The sequence below is a fragment of the Achroia grisella genome, unplaced genomic scaffold, assembly GCF_030625045.1.
Source record: "Achroia grisella isolate CSIRO2021 unplaced genomic scaffold, CSIRO_AGI_Agris_v1 utg779, whole genome shotgun sequence".
NCBI lineage: Eukaryota > Metazoa > Arthropoda > Insecta > Lepidoptera > Pyralidae > Achroia > Achroia grisella.
Genome location: NW_026713019.1, coordinates 911,600 through 924,998, shown reverse-complemented (window position 1 = coordinate 924,998; position 13,399 = coordinate 911,600). Strand labels below are relative to the sequence as shown.

Here is a 13,399-nt window from a genome sequence, read left to right as displayed (position 1 = left end):
AAATATGTACATAATACTGAGGATGATGAATGAAACGATAATTGACTTGCAAGTTGTTTTATTTATTACTTTGAATTATTAATGCTCACGGCAAAATCTCATTTTTATAACAACGATAATGATGCACAATTAAGCCTACTATAAAACGATAACCCAACCCGAGACAAATGTGAAAAAAGAAATTACAACTAGTGGAATATTTACGTTTCACTAAAAAATAATAACTATTAGAAATTTTATAAGCGACTTGTTGGATATTTTTTTTCAGTACGCTGATAGCATATATTTGATTTATCGTCAGGTATCTAGTAGTTTTTTATTAGTATTGTTGCTTGCTACGCCGTACTCTGAAGATGGCCGATTTCTTCTTTCGGAATGTTATTCATAATCGGATAACCTGACGCTTATAACCAAGTGTATCTTACCAGCCGGAAACAATTGTTCCAATAACAGTTATTATTTTTAGTAAATCGTGTCTTTTATGTGGAATCTGAAAAGCGGTGCATACTATTTATTTTTATGCATTATTTTTACTACTATTCCAAATTGACTTTATGGCTCAAACAGAGCATAGACTTTTGATAACTGCTCATTACACTAACGAACGATTAAATACGTTTACATGAATAAGTTATAAGTATTGCACTATCCGAGGCATGCCCTGCTATTCCATTTGCCGATTAAATGTGAAATTCAAAGCGCTCCTAATTTTAAAATCAATATGGTTATATATATCACGTCATCAACTAGTGGAGATCACAGTAATTTGTCAATATTGAAAAAAATATTCGAAACTTTATTTGAGTTGCATAATTTTATATTGCACTCGTATTTATAATGTGATGCAAATAAAATTTGTATTTATTAATAATAAATACCACACAATTTCAGATCATTTCAGATAAAAAAACACAATTTCAGTTCTATAGCGAAATAGGTAATATTTGGAAATTAGTATCTATATTTATCAAAAAGTTCATCTAATAAATTATAGCACCACAAGTACAAATAAAATATTTGAATTAGATATGACGCAGTCAAATAGCAATTCGGTCTAATTAAACGGACATAATTCCCATATTCTCTACAGGATCTTAATTATGTAACAATGTTATTAAAAATCCTTAACTGTAACGGATAAAAATCTACAATTTTGTAGTTATGTAGGGACCATTTAATAATTATAAATGCAAACCGTAACTTATCTCGCATCTGCAACTCTCAAATTGTTCATAAAAAACCGAAAAACCCACATTTTACTCTATTACAATTGAGAGTTGTTAATAATATTGTTATATAATTAGGTCTCCGGTATACATGCGCGTGTGGCAACTTGCAACATGTTCAAACATTCCTATCTACGCTATCCGCTACACGTTCAACAATACATTTCCTTCGTCATTGTGGATTTATGACAGCACAGTATATAGGCAATAATAATTATATATATTAATAATATTAATTTCATTACTTATTGTAAATACATTATACCTAATACACGATCTTATGGTATTGTGTTGCTAACTCGCTATCTATTGTTAGATAGGCAACATTGCGACATAAACTAATACATTTAATATAAGTATTTTTATACAAATTACTGGAATCAAAAGTATGTGGTGAATGAATCCAAATACACATTTACAAGAATTAAATTCTTGGCGGAGTGGGTGGTGCGCCGTCACGGTCCTGGAATAAAATATATATTATTATATTGTTAAATGTTTTAAGTTTCAAAATACAATATATATATATATATCAATACTAGTTGACTGCATGAACTCCGTTCCGCTTCAGAATTAAAGGAGTTTTGAAGTTTAGTTATGCAGTAAATTACTAAATGCACCCTGTTTAACAGTTTGTATGGAAAAATAAAATTGAATATTGCATGCATTTTTTCATATTTTATCACCGTTTAAACATTCCCTAGACTCCCACGAATATTTCAAGACTAAAATTAGATAAATCGGTTCAGCCGTTCTCGAGTTTTAGCGAGACTATCGAACAGCAATTCATTTTTATATAAATAGATAGATACTAAATTGAAGATGAACATAATAGCTGTTTTAGGTTCATCTTTTAACACTGCTATTATATATATTATTTAGCACTCTAACAATTTAATGGTACCAATATGGACATATGTATTGTGACCATTCAATTAAACATCAGAGAGTAAAGCCACTCTTGCGGCCTTTTCTGTTTAATGTTCATTTGTTAATATTTTAAAACACCAGAATGTTAGTCCGATATTTAATACACAAAGCTTTGGGTTTTTGCCATATTATCACGACATAAATAGGGTTAGTGAACAATCAGGTCATGACGCTTTGTCTGACTATATTATGACTCAATAAAATGTACTACGTTATTCTTATTTACATAGATATACAAGGTCACCCGTAAAGCCAGATATCTCGTTCAGTAATGGCACTGAACCACTTTCACCAAGAAACAAAGTGAAAATCTGAAAACAATTTGTCATACTATCGAACAGTTGGTATATATATATATATGTATAAAAATAATATGCTTTGGGAAAATTGTTTAGTTTCATAATTTTGTCATTGGGTTTCGGCTGAGTATACGTAGTCTATATAGTCTTACGACTAATCCTGTATATGTTTGCATATTACACTTATACTTACATTGTAAGACAGTGCGACATTAATTTGACGACAACTCAAAACTAACATATCAAATAACATAAATGACCTTGCGGTTTTGTAATAGTAAAATGCATTATTTCGCTGAATCCAGTTAACGTAATGGAAATTGCAGTAATTACCGAACGATAGCGCAGTAGTTTCAATAGAAACAGCCATATGGTATCGCGATGTCGAATATTTTATACTATATTGCAAAATATTGTTGGTAAGGACGTCATCAGTATTTCCTTTTCCTAATCCTATATCATTTTATAATATTTTCCTCTTTCATTACCTTATATTCTTAGTTATCTCGGTGATAACTACAAGAGATGAGAAATGATGGACGAGATTCACTGCCTTTCTAACCATATTATCTTGGGGGAAGGGGATTGTTATTAATGTGGACTCATGACCCCATTACTAGCAATGTACCATGTCAGGTTTACCTCCACGCTGTTTCCCCTGGAAACTATCGTGATAAATTTCTGGTGAATTTGTCACGATGGGGTGACTGACCTGACCTCATGCTCATCTTATCATCCTCCACAAGTGTCCCGCCAGCGTAAACCATTTAGCGTAGGCAGGTGAACTATTCCATTATCGAATGATAAAAAAAACATATCATCGTCCACCTAAATTTAGGGTTTTCCTTGCTTTTATAATTATAATTACGTTTGGATTTTTTTGTTAATTTACATTTAATGATAATATGCTATGCTATCTATTTACAAGGACTAGTGTGTTATCTTAAAATTACGACTAATTTATTTCTTCATTACAAGCTGTTACTGGCGTTTCTATTCACATAATGTCTGCCGTTTGGTTAAATCCACCAGTACTCATCATCACTGAAGTTAATTATGACTGCCATCTCCTTACAAGTACTCTTAAGTTCTTGAACTTACTACTAATTGTATTCAACACGACTAGAATTAAATTTTTCATCAAGCATGTTGCATGCTTGATATATTGGGCCACTGCAGAATCTCATCTCATATATATTAGCGCAGGAGGAATATCATTTCATAATAAACTATTAAAAAAAGTATAACATATAATAAACAACTGTAAACTTACTTGTGTGTTGCGACCCGGTTTAGCAACATCCTGTATCTGGGTGCGTCGCGGGCGCACCATATACATGGCAAATGCTAACGCCATCACGAGAAACATAATAAGGAAGTTGCTGCTGACCATTGGAGCCGCCGGGAGTTCGGGCATCTCCTCTAAGCACTCGTTGCCAGTGCAGTAAGACTGTCCTTGACGAAGCTGTAAAATTAAATTAAATTCAGTCCAGTGAAGCTGTAAAGGCCAGCTGCGGCCAACAACGTAGAGTAGTCTTAAAAAAACATTTTGTTCAGTACATAATTTTTATGCAGTATAATGAAGCTGTATTTACTCTAGGAATACATTGGTGAAAACTGTATTTCAATTAAAACATCCAAACAGACAATAATTGTGAAAACTGTTATTCTGGTTTCTGATGCCCTAAAGAAAACCCCATATTATGTTTTTTAGACATCAACCTATTACAATTTCATTATAGTAAATTGGTAACTAATAATACAATAGATTCATTTATTAAACATATTAAAATTGAAAGTTGAGTGTTATTATGGGCCGTTTTACGACAATGCAGCATCTGATATATATATATAATACTATCATTGTAATTATATTGCTATTGTAAATTCATTGTTATTGTTCCAATTAACAGGTTGACATTGCCAACATCGCAAACATTATTGGCCATATAACGAAACTACCTACTGTATATTAATCCAGAACATGTGTGTGAAACGACAATGTATTATTAAGCCATTACACAGGTGATACAGTCATAATAAAGTAACTTATTTAAATAAAGAACGCCTCAAAAATGTTTTCTATTTTTAAAAACTGCGTTATATTATAATATATAATACTTGATAAAATAATACTGTAACAGTTCGGTGTCTGCACTTTATAGATATTGTCTAAGTCTTTGCATAAAACCAGGGGCAAAGATGTTTTTAGAATTTTTATTAGTCTGTTTGTATACATATCATGCAGATACATATGCATGGTATCAAATGAAGTTTTCATTGATGTATTCCTAGAGGTCTAACTTAAAGTTTACACTCCACTTTACTTCAGGGAAACATCTAATTTTTTCTATTAACTATTTACATTAGTAAAAGTAAAATTTATCATGATCTGACGTGACCTCATCTCATTATTATCCTGCACTGATAATAATAAAATACATATTCTTGTGTTTCAAACAATATCTGTAAATATTTATCTCATTTGGTGAAGCTATTCAATATCACAGTCATAGAATGATGCGAAAATTTGTTTCTCTTTGTAACTTTTTTTTCCTCTAATTACTGTCCAAATTATTATATATTCTGTGGTTTCATAGATCTGAGTCCAGCTGATGGTAAGTGGCAACCATCACCCTTACCCTTTAACTGAAACAGTTTACAATGCAAGTGGCTTAGTAAGTAAATCAATAACGGTAACATTTTTGTGATGTCACAAATACAGCATTTAAAAAATAATACAGTTATTATAGTTATAAAGTATTATATAACACTATGTAACTCATTTTATTTTTTATTAATTCCGAGTTACTTAATTACTGTAATTTGGCACTTATGAACACCACAAATTACGTAATGAATTAATCATAATCAATGAAATGTACTGTATCAATGTATGTATAATACTTCTTGTATCAATGTATGTATAATATTTTTATAATGTTGGCATTAAAAACTTAATATAATTAGAAACAAATTTACAACAACAATACAATGAAAGTATACTGTAACAATATCAAAGGCTTTCAATTTGCATCTGTTTAAAATGAGAAACAATTGTATTTGTTGTAATGTAACCTTGTGTCTTTTCATGTTAGCTTTTCCTTAAACATGTTGTTGTATTTATTACCTCCAAGTTTACTGTTTATTCATAAATATAAATAAATAATTTTCATAATACAGATTTCCAGTAGAAACCTATACTCTATATACTTCATATGAAAGTATGAATTTGTTCATTCCAAAATGATCATCCTGACATAGGAAGCCGTAAATTGCTATAGTTAACAATTTATATTTCATGAGGAATATTTGATTAGTACATTATTCAAATAGGATTATACATATGATTTTAATATTCCTTGTACATTAGACTAACATAAGTAACACATTTTACAGAGTAGGATGCGCAAAGAATCTGATATACTGAAATAAATTATTATTATGTCTTCAATTGTACATCTTGTATAACTTTATATTAAATTTCTAATTTAATCAAATAATTTAATTAATTAGAGTGGACTAAGTTTTACTAATATTAAATATTAGCAGAACTTAGTCCAACCATTAGAAATAAGTTCTTATTCTGTCATGTTCTACTGATGTACCACCACTTATACTGTTAGTGCAGCAGGGACATCAATCAACCATAAACATTATAATGTTTGCTAGTAAATAGACTAGTGATATTTAAGCAGGCATTCCATATTCAAACTAAATAGTCCATTAGGCAAATGCATATCACTATGATACACCCACTTAATTTACGAAGCCAAGGTCAATAGATAACTCACCATGGATATGAGTCGCCGCATCGCGAACTCGTTATTCCACAGACATTCGCACGGGTCCATTTCGTCTGCCATCTCTACAAAAACACATCAGCTATCAAACCACACCAATTACGGAAATCATTATTCCAGTATATCGAGGAAACTTTCTATACAAATTAAAATAAAATGGCATAACACTTATACTATATATCATCAGATAATTATTGTATTTATTTATTCTTTTATTTGACAATAATATTTAAGTCCACAATGTAGTCTTTTGTTATTATTTACAAATAGAAAAAACATTTGCAAAGGATCATCTGTCATTGGTGAATGTACAAATATATAACTTTGTTGTAAAGCTCACCTGTATTTATACTTTTATGGAATAATAGAAAAGCAAACTATTAGTGTTAAGTGTTAGTTATTGAAAAGAGTACGCCCGCGATAGGTTTTATAAAATAAAGATAAACAACACCAAATGATTACACTTGCGACGACATTTTTAAGCTGTATGCTTGGAAGTTTTTGATTGGCTTTCCTGACGATTAAAATGTTAACGACGACCAATCATAGCGGTGGGTTTTTATTTCTTAAATATTTGTACAGCACTAGAATCGAGTATATTGAGCGATAAAATAAAAGTGTTGCAGATTGACAATTACTGGCACCCTACATTAATTTGTTATAGAAAAATAAATAGATATGTCAGAAAAAATGTTAAAATAAAAATATTTGTTGAAGATCAGAATATGTAGTATTAATTTATTAATTTATCTCGCCGTGTATTGACGGCATATATGTATATATATTTGTATAATTAAAAGAGCGCACAACATCGATTTTCAACAAAAAGTATGTATTAGACTCTACTTTGGTAGAGTTTAACCAGTATAATCTAATATGGATAATAGAAAGGGAACAATGCATCTTTAATTATTCAATGCTTTGATTTGGGGGTTGATGAGAATAGATTTGAGGAACATTGATTTTCACTTATTCAGGAAATTGTTTGATGTTAAAATCGTAATGAAATATTACGATTGTAAGATCAAACAAGCCGAAGTCTTAAATTAGGAAATTTGATACCCGCCTTCTATAGATGTAACCTGTACTGACGGTATATATTAAATATAATGTGGTGGCACAGATAGTAGTCTAACTATTCGTACAATATCTCATAGCTATTCTAGCCTTCAAATTATGTAACATTGCAAGCAATAATGGTAAGCAAAGCCTACCACAAAAGATAATGACTTTAAATTTTAATGGGTTGTCAATAACAAACCATGTGAACAGGATTATTCTTTTCATTCGGCAAGAGCATTTGAGCATTAAGCTTTCCCTGCCTGTAACTAGAAACTAAAACAAACCTAGCACCATTAAATATTGACACGAAAGCTTTGATATCGACTGCATACGATTTCAACAAAATTGTTGTAGCTAAGTTAGAAAATAGAACAATAAAGGAAATTTAACGAACAAAAATGATATGAGATATAGGTACGTTATCTATTTACTGCTAGGAGGTATACAGTATGTTTAAGCAAACTATAAAACATATTGACAGATGAATGTATAGGAAGTTGAGTGAATCGTAGCATGAGGCATTCGATAGCTGCAGTTTACCCCAATATGAGACAGGCGTGACTTCTATGTACCTGAATAGGTATGTATAACGTATTATATATATTATAACTAACGTATTTATATTAACGGCCTCCGTGGTCTAGGGGTTTAGCACCGCCTTACTCCCGATGGTCGGCTGTTCGATTCCTCGCATAGTAGGTAGGTACACACATTTCTATTCATGAGTATGATTCTGTGACCTAAATGGCGCTGTATGAATTGTCCTGAGATACTAAAATTATTACTATATAGTTATTTAGATATTGAATTCTATACTTCAACTTGCCATTCATAGACGGCTAACTCTGGTTTTGTGTGCCTTAAGTTGCCCTGTAGTGGTAAGAAAGTACCTAAATAGTTAAGCAGCACTGAGTATTTACTTTCTTACCACCAGAGGGCGAATTAAGGCACATAAAACCATATGTCCACGCGTCCTTTAGAAATAGGAATATAAATAATCTTTATTCAAATAAATTCAATAAAAACACTTTTGAATAGTGATATTTTTTTTATTCTACCACTCATTCAGAACGCAGATTTATCACAAGAAGAACGAGCAAGAAACTTGCATGATGCTCTTTTGAATAGACGTTCTTTAAAATAATTAATTACACAATAACAAGTATGTGGAATGCGATAATCAATATTAGTATATACAATAGAAACCACTACGCCCTCATTCTTACTGCAATTAGATATCTAATATTTTCAGCGCTATAAATTTTAAGTTTTTTTCTATAAATACATTATTATATTAATTTAGAAACTCTTCAATTTTATAATAAGCTTTTTTTACAAACAAAATGTTTTATACGATATATATTTTTTTTTCAGATTTAGAACAGAGTAGTTTGGTATAAAATCTTACGCAATTGCCATAAAACGAATTACTAACTTTATTCAAACGGCATTTGCTAATTTATTTCTACCACTAGCTGTTTGCAAAATTATAGAGTGTGGCATAAACACTTCACCATGAAGGACAACGCATGGTACGAGTCACAATCTATTCTGTGATGTTTTATAACAAATAGCTTCTTTTGTATTCTATTATGTTTGTAACAATATATATAAAAATTTAAGGTATGATAATGGAATGGTACACTGGCCTGCGCTAACGGTATAGCCAAGCGGGGCACCAGTGGTGGATGATAAGATTTTATATGAGGTCAGATCAGTTAGCCCATTGTGGAAAATTCACTAGGGATTTAACATGTATTAATTTATGTACCTAAATCTTTCTGTGAGAGGAACAATAAAGTGTTTTTCATTCATTCATTCATTCATTCATTCATTCATTCATGATGGATTCCAGGCGAAAAAGCGTGGAGGTCTACCTGACATGGTAAATTGCTAGGAATGGGTTTATTAATCCACATTACTAACAATCCCCTTCCCCTCGTAACATAATACTAAATTTGTAAATTTATTAGAACCATATTTAACAAAAACTATTTCACAACTATTGTAGAAATATTAATTGTGTTCAAGTATAGTAGATATAGATATGTGATAAAAACCGCAGGACGTTTTTTTCCGTTACTTCGTGAACTTTGGTATATAGAAAAATAACTATACCGACTATAGTCCCTTGCTTCGATAGGGGCCGCATTTTCGACATTGTGACAAACGTAGCACGTGTTATGCCCCACAGTCACTAAGTAAAAAAATAATAAAATACAAAATTTGCAAAGTTGTATAATAATATATTTCTGGTCTATTCATTTATCCCGCTACCTATGTCCTATAATCGCGGGTTCGATTCTTCGCATAATGGAAGCAGTGGTATCCTTAAAATATTTTTTTTGGTCAGGGTGTATACTAGCTTTTGCCCGCGGCTTCGCTCGCGTTAATTTATCCCCTTAGGGGTGGAATTTATCAAAATCCTTTTTTAGGGGATGCCTACGGCATAGTAACATTATGCATGCAAAGTCTCAGCCCGATTGATTTAAAATTGACAAAGTTTCATCCAAACTTACATCCCCTTGAGGATAGAATTAATCAAAATCCTTTCTTAGCGAATGCCTACGTCATAACATCTACCTGCATGACAAATTTCAGCCCGACCCGTCCAGTGGTTTAGGCTGTGCGCTGATAGATCACTATGTCAGTCACCTTTGAGTTTAGATATATTTAGATTAAGTATGTATTTACAAAAGAAAAATGTATTTACACAAGCTCTGCTTAGCTTGGGACTAGATAGCGCTGTGCGCATTCTTCATTATTATTACTAAATTTAAATCAATCCGTAAAACGATATAGACTGTAAAAAATCGTGTGGATGGGTCTCCAAGTCTCACCTATTGCATCCGTCAAACAGCTACATAAGCTGTTTCGGTTGTAGGATGCGATTAGTTGGTGTAATTACAGTATAGGAAATATGACATTATTGCCCTCTATCACATGATAGCGTGATATCCGTATACTTTGTTCATGTATATAATGACAGTTACCGCTTACCTTCAGCTGGAGTACCTATCAGATAGTTTGCCATTCGAATTACAGAAAAAAATAATTATGAACTGTAAGTATATAGTAAGTATATTATACTATACAAGTAATATGAAGGTAATAACCAAAATAATAAAAATCACATAATATAATCAATATATTATGTGTCTTTTATAGGACTCCAATTAGAAAATTTCCCAAGTTCAATATTAATTTTTATTTATTTATTTATAGATATACCTATAGATACTCTTTACCAATTACAGTTACCGCAAAAAATAATATACCCACTTCCAAATCTGCAGCGATTTTAAAGTAATAGAACATAGCTGGCTGTACCTATCCTTTAACAAATCATTCTTCGAGTATTTAATAAAATATGTAATTCACATGTCGTAGTGTTGGTTGCCATAATTCAATTTTAATGATATTTTATACGTATACTCTATTGGAAAAACAACGTATACCTACTGGGTCAAGTAGTAAGTGCCTACCTACGAGTACATACTATATAGAAATGAATCCCTATTTCCCGGCACGGCCCTAGTCACGGCATCACGCCTGAAGGACTGAAACGATTTTGTGTATTTTTATTGTATAAATTACAAAAACTACAGTTTTTGTTATTATCAGAAGGTTTTTTTGAAAGAAAAAATAAGACAGTTACGGGGAATATTACAAAACAGTCGTTAATACAGTCGTTAAGTTTAAATGTTTGCCTACTATATACAATGTGCAGAGTTAAGATTCAAATTTATGACAGGACAACGTCTGTCGGATCAGTTAGTAACATCTAATATTGACAATTCACACAGTTTTACCTAGTCCCGACCTAAGCAGAGCTTGTTTTATGGGTACTTGACAACCGATACAAATACGCAAATACATTTCTATTTGTATTCATACGTAGTAGAAACACCCAGACTGATACAAACACATATAAACATGAATACAAATGTTAGCATAACTATGCAAACATTTGTATTCATGATTATAAGCTAGCAATCGAACCCGCGATCGGCGGGAATAAAGCGTGCTAAACCTGGGCTCGCCCATCAAGGTTGTCAAATTGTCCCTATATGTACCTAGCGTACTCGCTATAAGTAATAATAACTACTTATAGCGAGTACGCTAGGTATAGGGCTCAGAACAATAATTAGGATCTCTCTTGTTGGAATATATTTACCCAGATAGACATATTACAAAATCGATTTTGTCCCACCTATTTCTGTTTTAAAACAGTTTGCTTCGTAAGCTGTGTTTCGGTTGAAGAAAGTAGTAAAAATATATTATTCCGAGGCATGATATCTTAGTTTTCCAAAATGTTAGATAATGCATGAGTGGTATGACGAGCGTCACATGATGAAGTGATGTTCGTCGTTCTGTTCATCATCATCTCCTTCTTCCTTGTCCCATTTATTTGATGTCGGTGTAATATGTTTTTCTCTTCCATTCATCCCTGTTCATGTCATCAGTTCTGTACATATATTGCCACATGCTTTTTTTAGACTACTCTAATTATGTTTGCCACAGCTGGCCTGTATCTACAGTTTCACTGGACGCTTATGGTTGCCCCAAGCCTATGGTTAGTCGCCATATATTGTACAACAATGCTAACAGACTTCCTGATACTATGCCTATAGTATCAACTAGACCGTTAGCTTGTTGGCCGTTCTACATAGAATAAGTACAGCAGGTTACCTAAAGGCATAATAGATAGTTAAGTACTAAAGAAATTTATATCAATTAACTTATTATACAAGTAGATACTCACTTAGATATATTTAGGTTCTAGTTACATATAGGTACATTTAATGTTAGTATTGACGAAGTAATTGGCACGAAGTGGCCACTTTTTGTATAAGGCGTGGTGCCACGAGCCCCGCCTACTCGTTGAGGGCGTTCCGCCCGCCCACTGTTAATTGATTACTTTACATGTAGAAAGTAAAGTTCTAGATATCTAATATACAGAAATAGGTAATAAAGTATTCTAGGATAAATTGGTATGTCTAGTAAGTGATATTGATTGTTGTTTGTTCACTGTACCTACTGTGTTTTCATAAAAGATACACCAATCCAAAATCAGCGATAGTCAGGTATACCTAGTGTATACATGGGCTTGAACAGTTTCTCGAACGTTTTATTTTACTAATTTATTGGTACTTAACTAGAAAATTAGAAAAATTAAAAGGTGTAATAATATATTTTCCGATTTCCATCCAGTTTCTTAGTGAATATAATAATATATCTATACATGAACCGAACAATATCGGATGCTTATGGATGACTTACTGAGTGAAAAAAAGGTCATAAGATCAATTATGGAAGTATTGGAAGTGGCATAGTGACTTTAGGCAGTGATAGAGGCTCCCTATTCTCCTTGCTCTCTCTCTCTCTAGATCTCTTAAACTTAAGAAGTAGGATTATAACGCTTGATGAAAAGTAATCTTCTATAGACAAGATGTTATTGTATAATTATAAAATATATTTTGTGTCTATGTCACACAATGTCTTTGCCAACAACGAGATAGGTTTTGTAAAAAGTCGACTGAGTCGAAGAAATACGATAGAAACAGAAATAATCGTTATTTATCTTAATATAATATTTTTGAATAGTCATGTTTTATTATTATTATTATTATTATTCTACCACTCATTCGGAATGCAAACTCATCACAAGAAAATTGAGCAAGAAACTTGCGTATTGCTCTTGTAAATAAATATTGTTCAGAATTATATTTCTAAGAATTTTGTGTGAATACAAACTGCTAAATAGCAAAGTTGACATAAATAAATTAATAGTTACTTGAGTAACAAAATTAATCAGTCATAGTTATCAGCGCAGACCAGTCCTTACAAGCAGGACCCGTTTACGAGTATGATGCATGAGACAGTCGCACAGCAGAACCAGAAGGGCGAGAAAAGACAATGATATTAATCAATCCAAATGTTGTTTGACTCACTCTCATTGTTAAATTTTTTAAGATTTAGGTTGATTTTCAGTTGTGTTAATATTTTCATTTGAATAGTCCCATGTAGATCGATGGCGCAAAATCTCAACAGTGCTGGGAGTGGTTGGGATTTGCGA

The 13,399-nt window shown here is 31.9% G+C and overlaps 1 protein-coding gene across 1 annotated transcript; it reads right to left on the bottom strand.

Moving 5' to 3' along the window:
• Nucleotides 1–41: 41 nt before the first annotated feature.
• On the bottom strand, nt 42–6,765 carry LOC131850780 (small integral membrane protein 14). Its single transcript, XM_059201141.1, has 4 exons — nt 6,599–6,765; nt 6,250–6,323; nt 3,729–3,920; nt 42–1,689 (listed from the first exon to the last, which is right to left on the bottom strand). Exons 2-4 carry the CDS (start codon nt 6,319–6,321, stop codon nt 1,651–1,653), a joined length of 303 nt encoding a protein of 100 aa, XP_059057124.1. The 5' UTR covers nt 6,322–6,323; nt 6,599–6,765; the 3' UTR covers nt 42–1,650.
• Between the last annotated feature and the right edge of the window lie 6,634 nt (nt 6,766–13,399).

Excerpts from the sequence above, each read along its gene's own strand:
- LOC131850780 (XM_059201141.1), bottom strand. The coding sequence starts at position 6,321 with ATGGCAGACGAAATGGACCCGTGCGAATGTCTGTGGAATAACGAGTTC. Across the intron at positions 3,921-6,249 it reads TGCGGCGACTCATATCCATG|CTTCGTCAAGGACAGTCTTA; the intron begins GTGAGTTATCTA and ends TTAATTTTACAG. Across the intron at positions 1,690-3,728 it reads AACCGGGTCGCAACACACAA|GACCGTGACGGCGCACCACC; the intron begins GTAAGTTTACAG and ends ATTTTATTCCAG.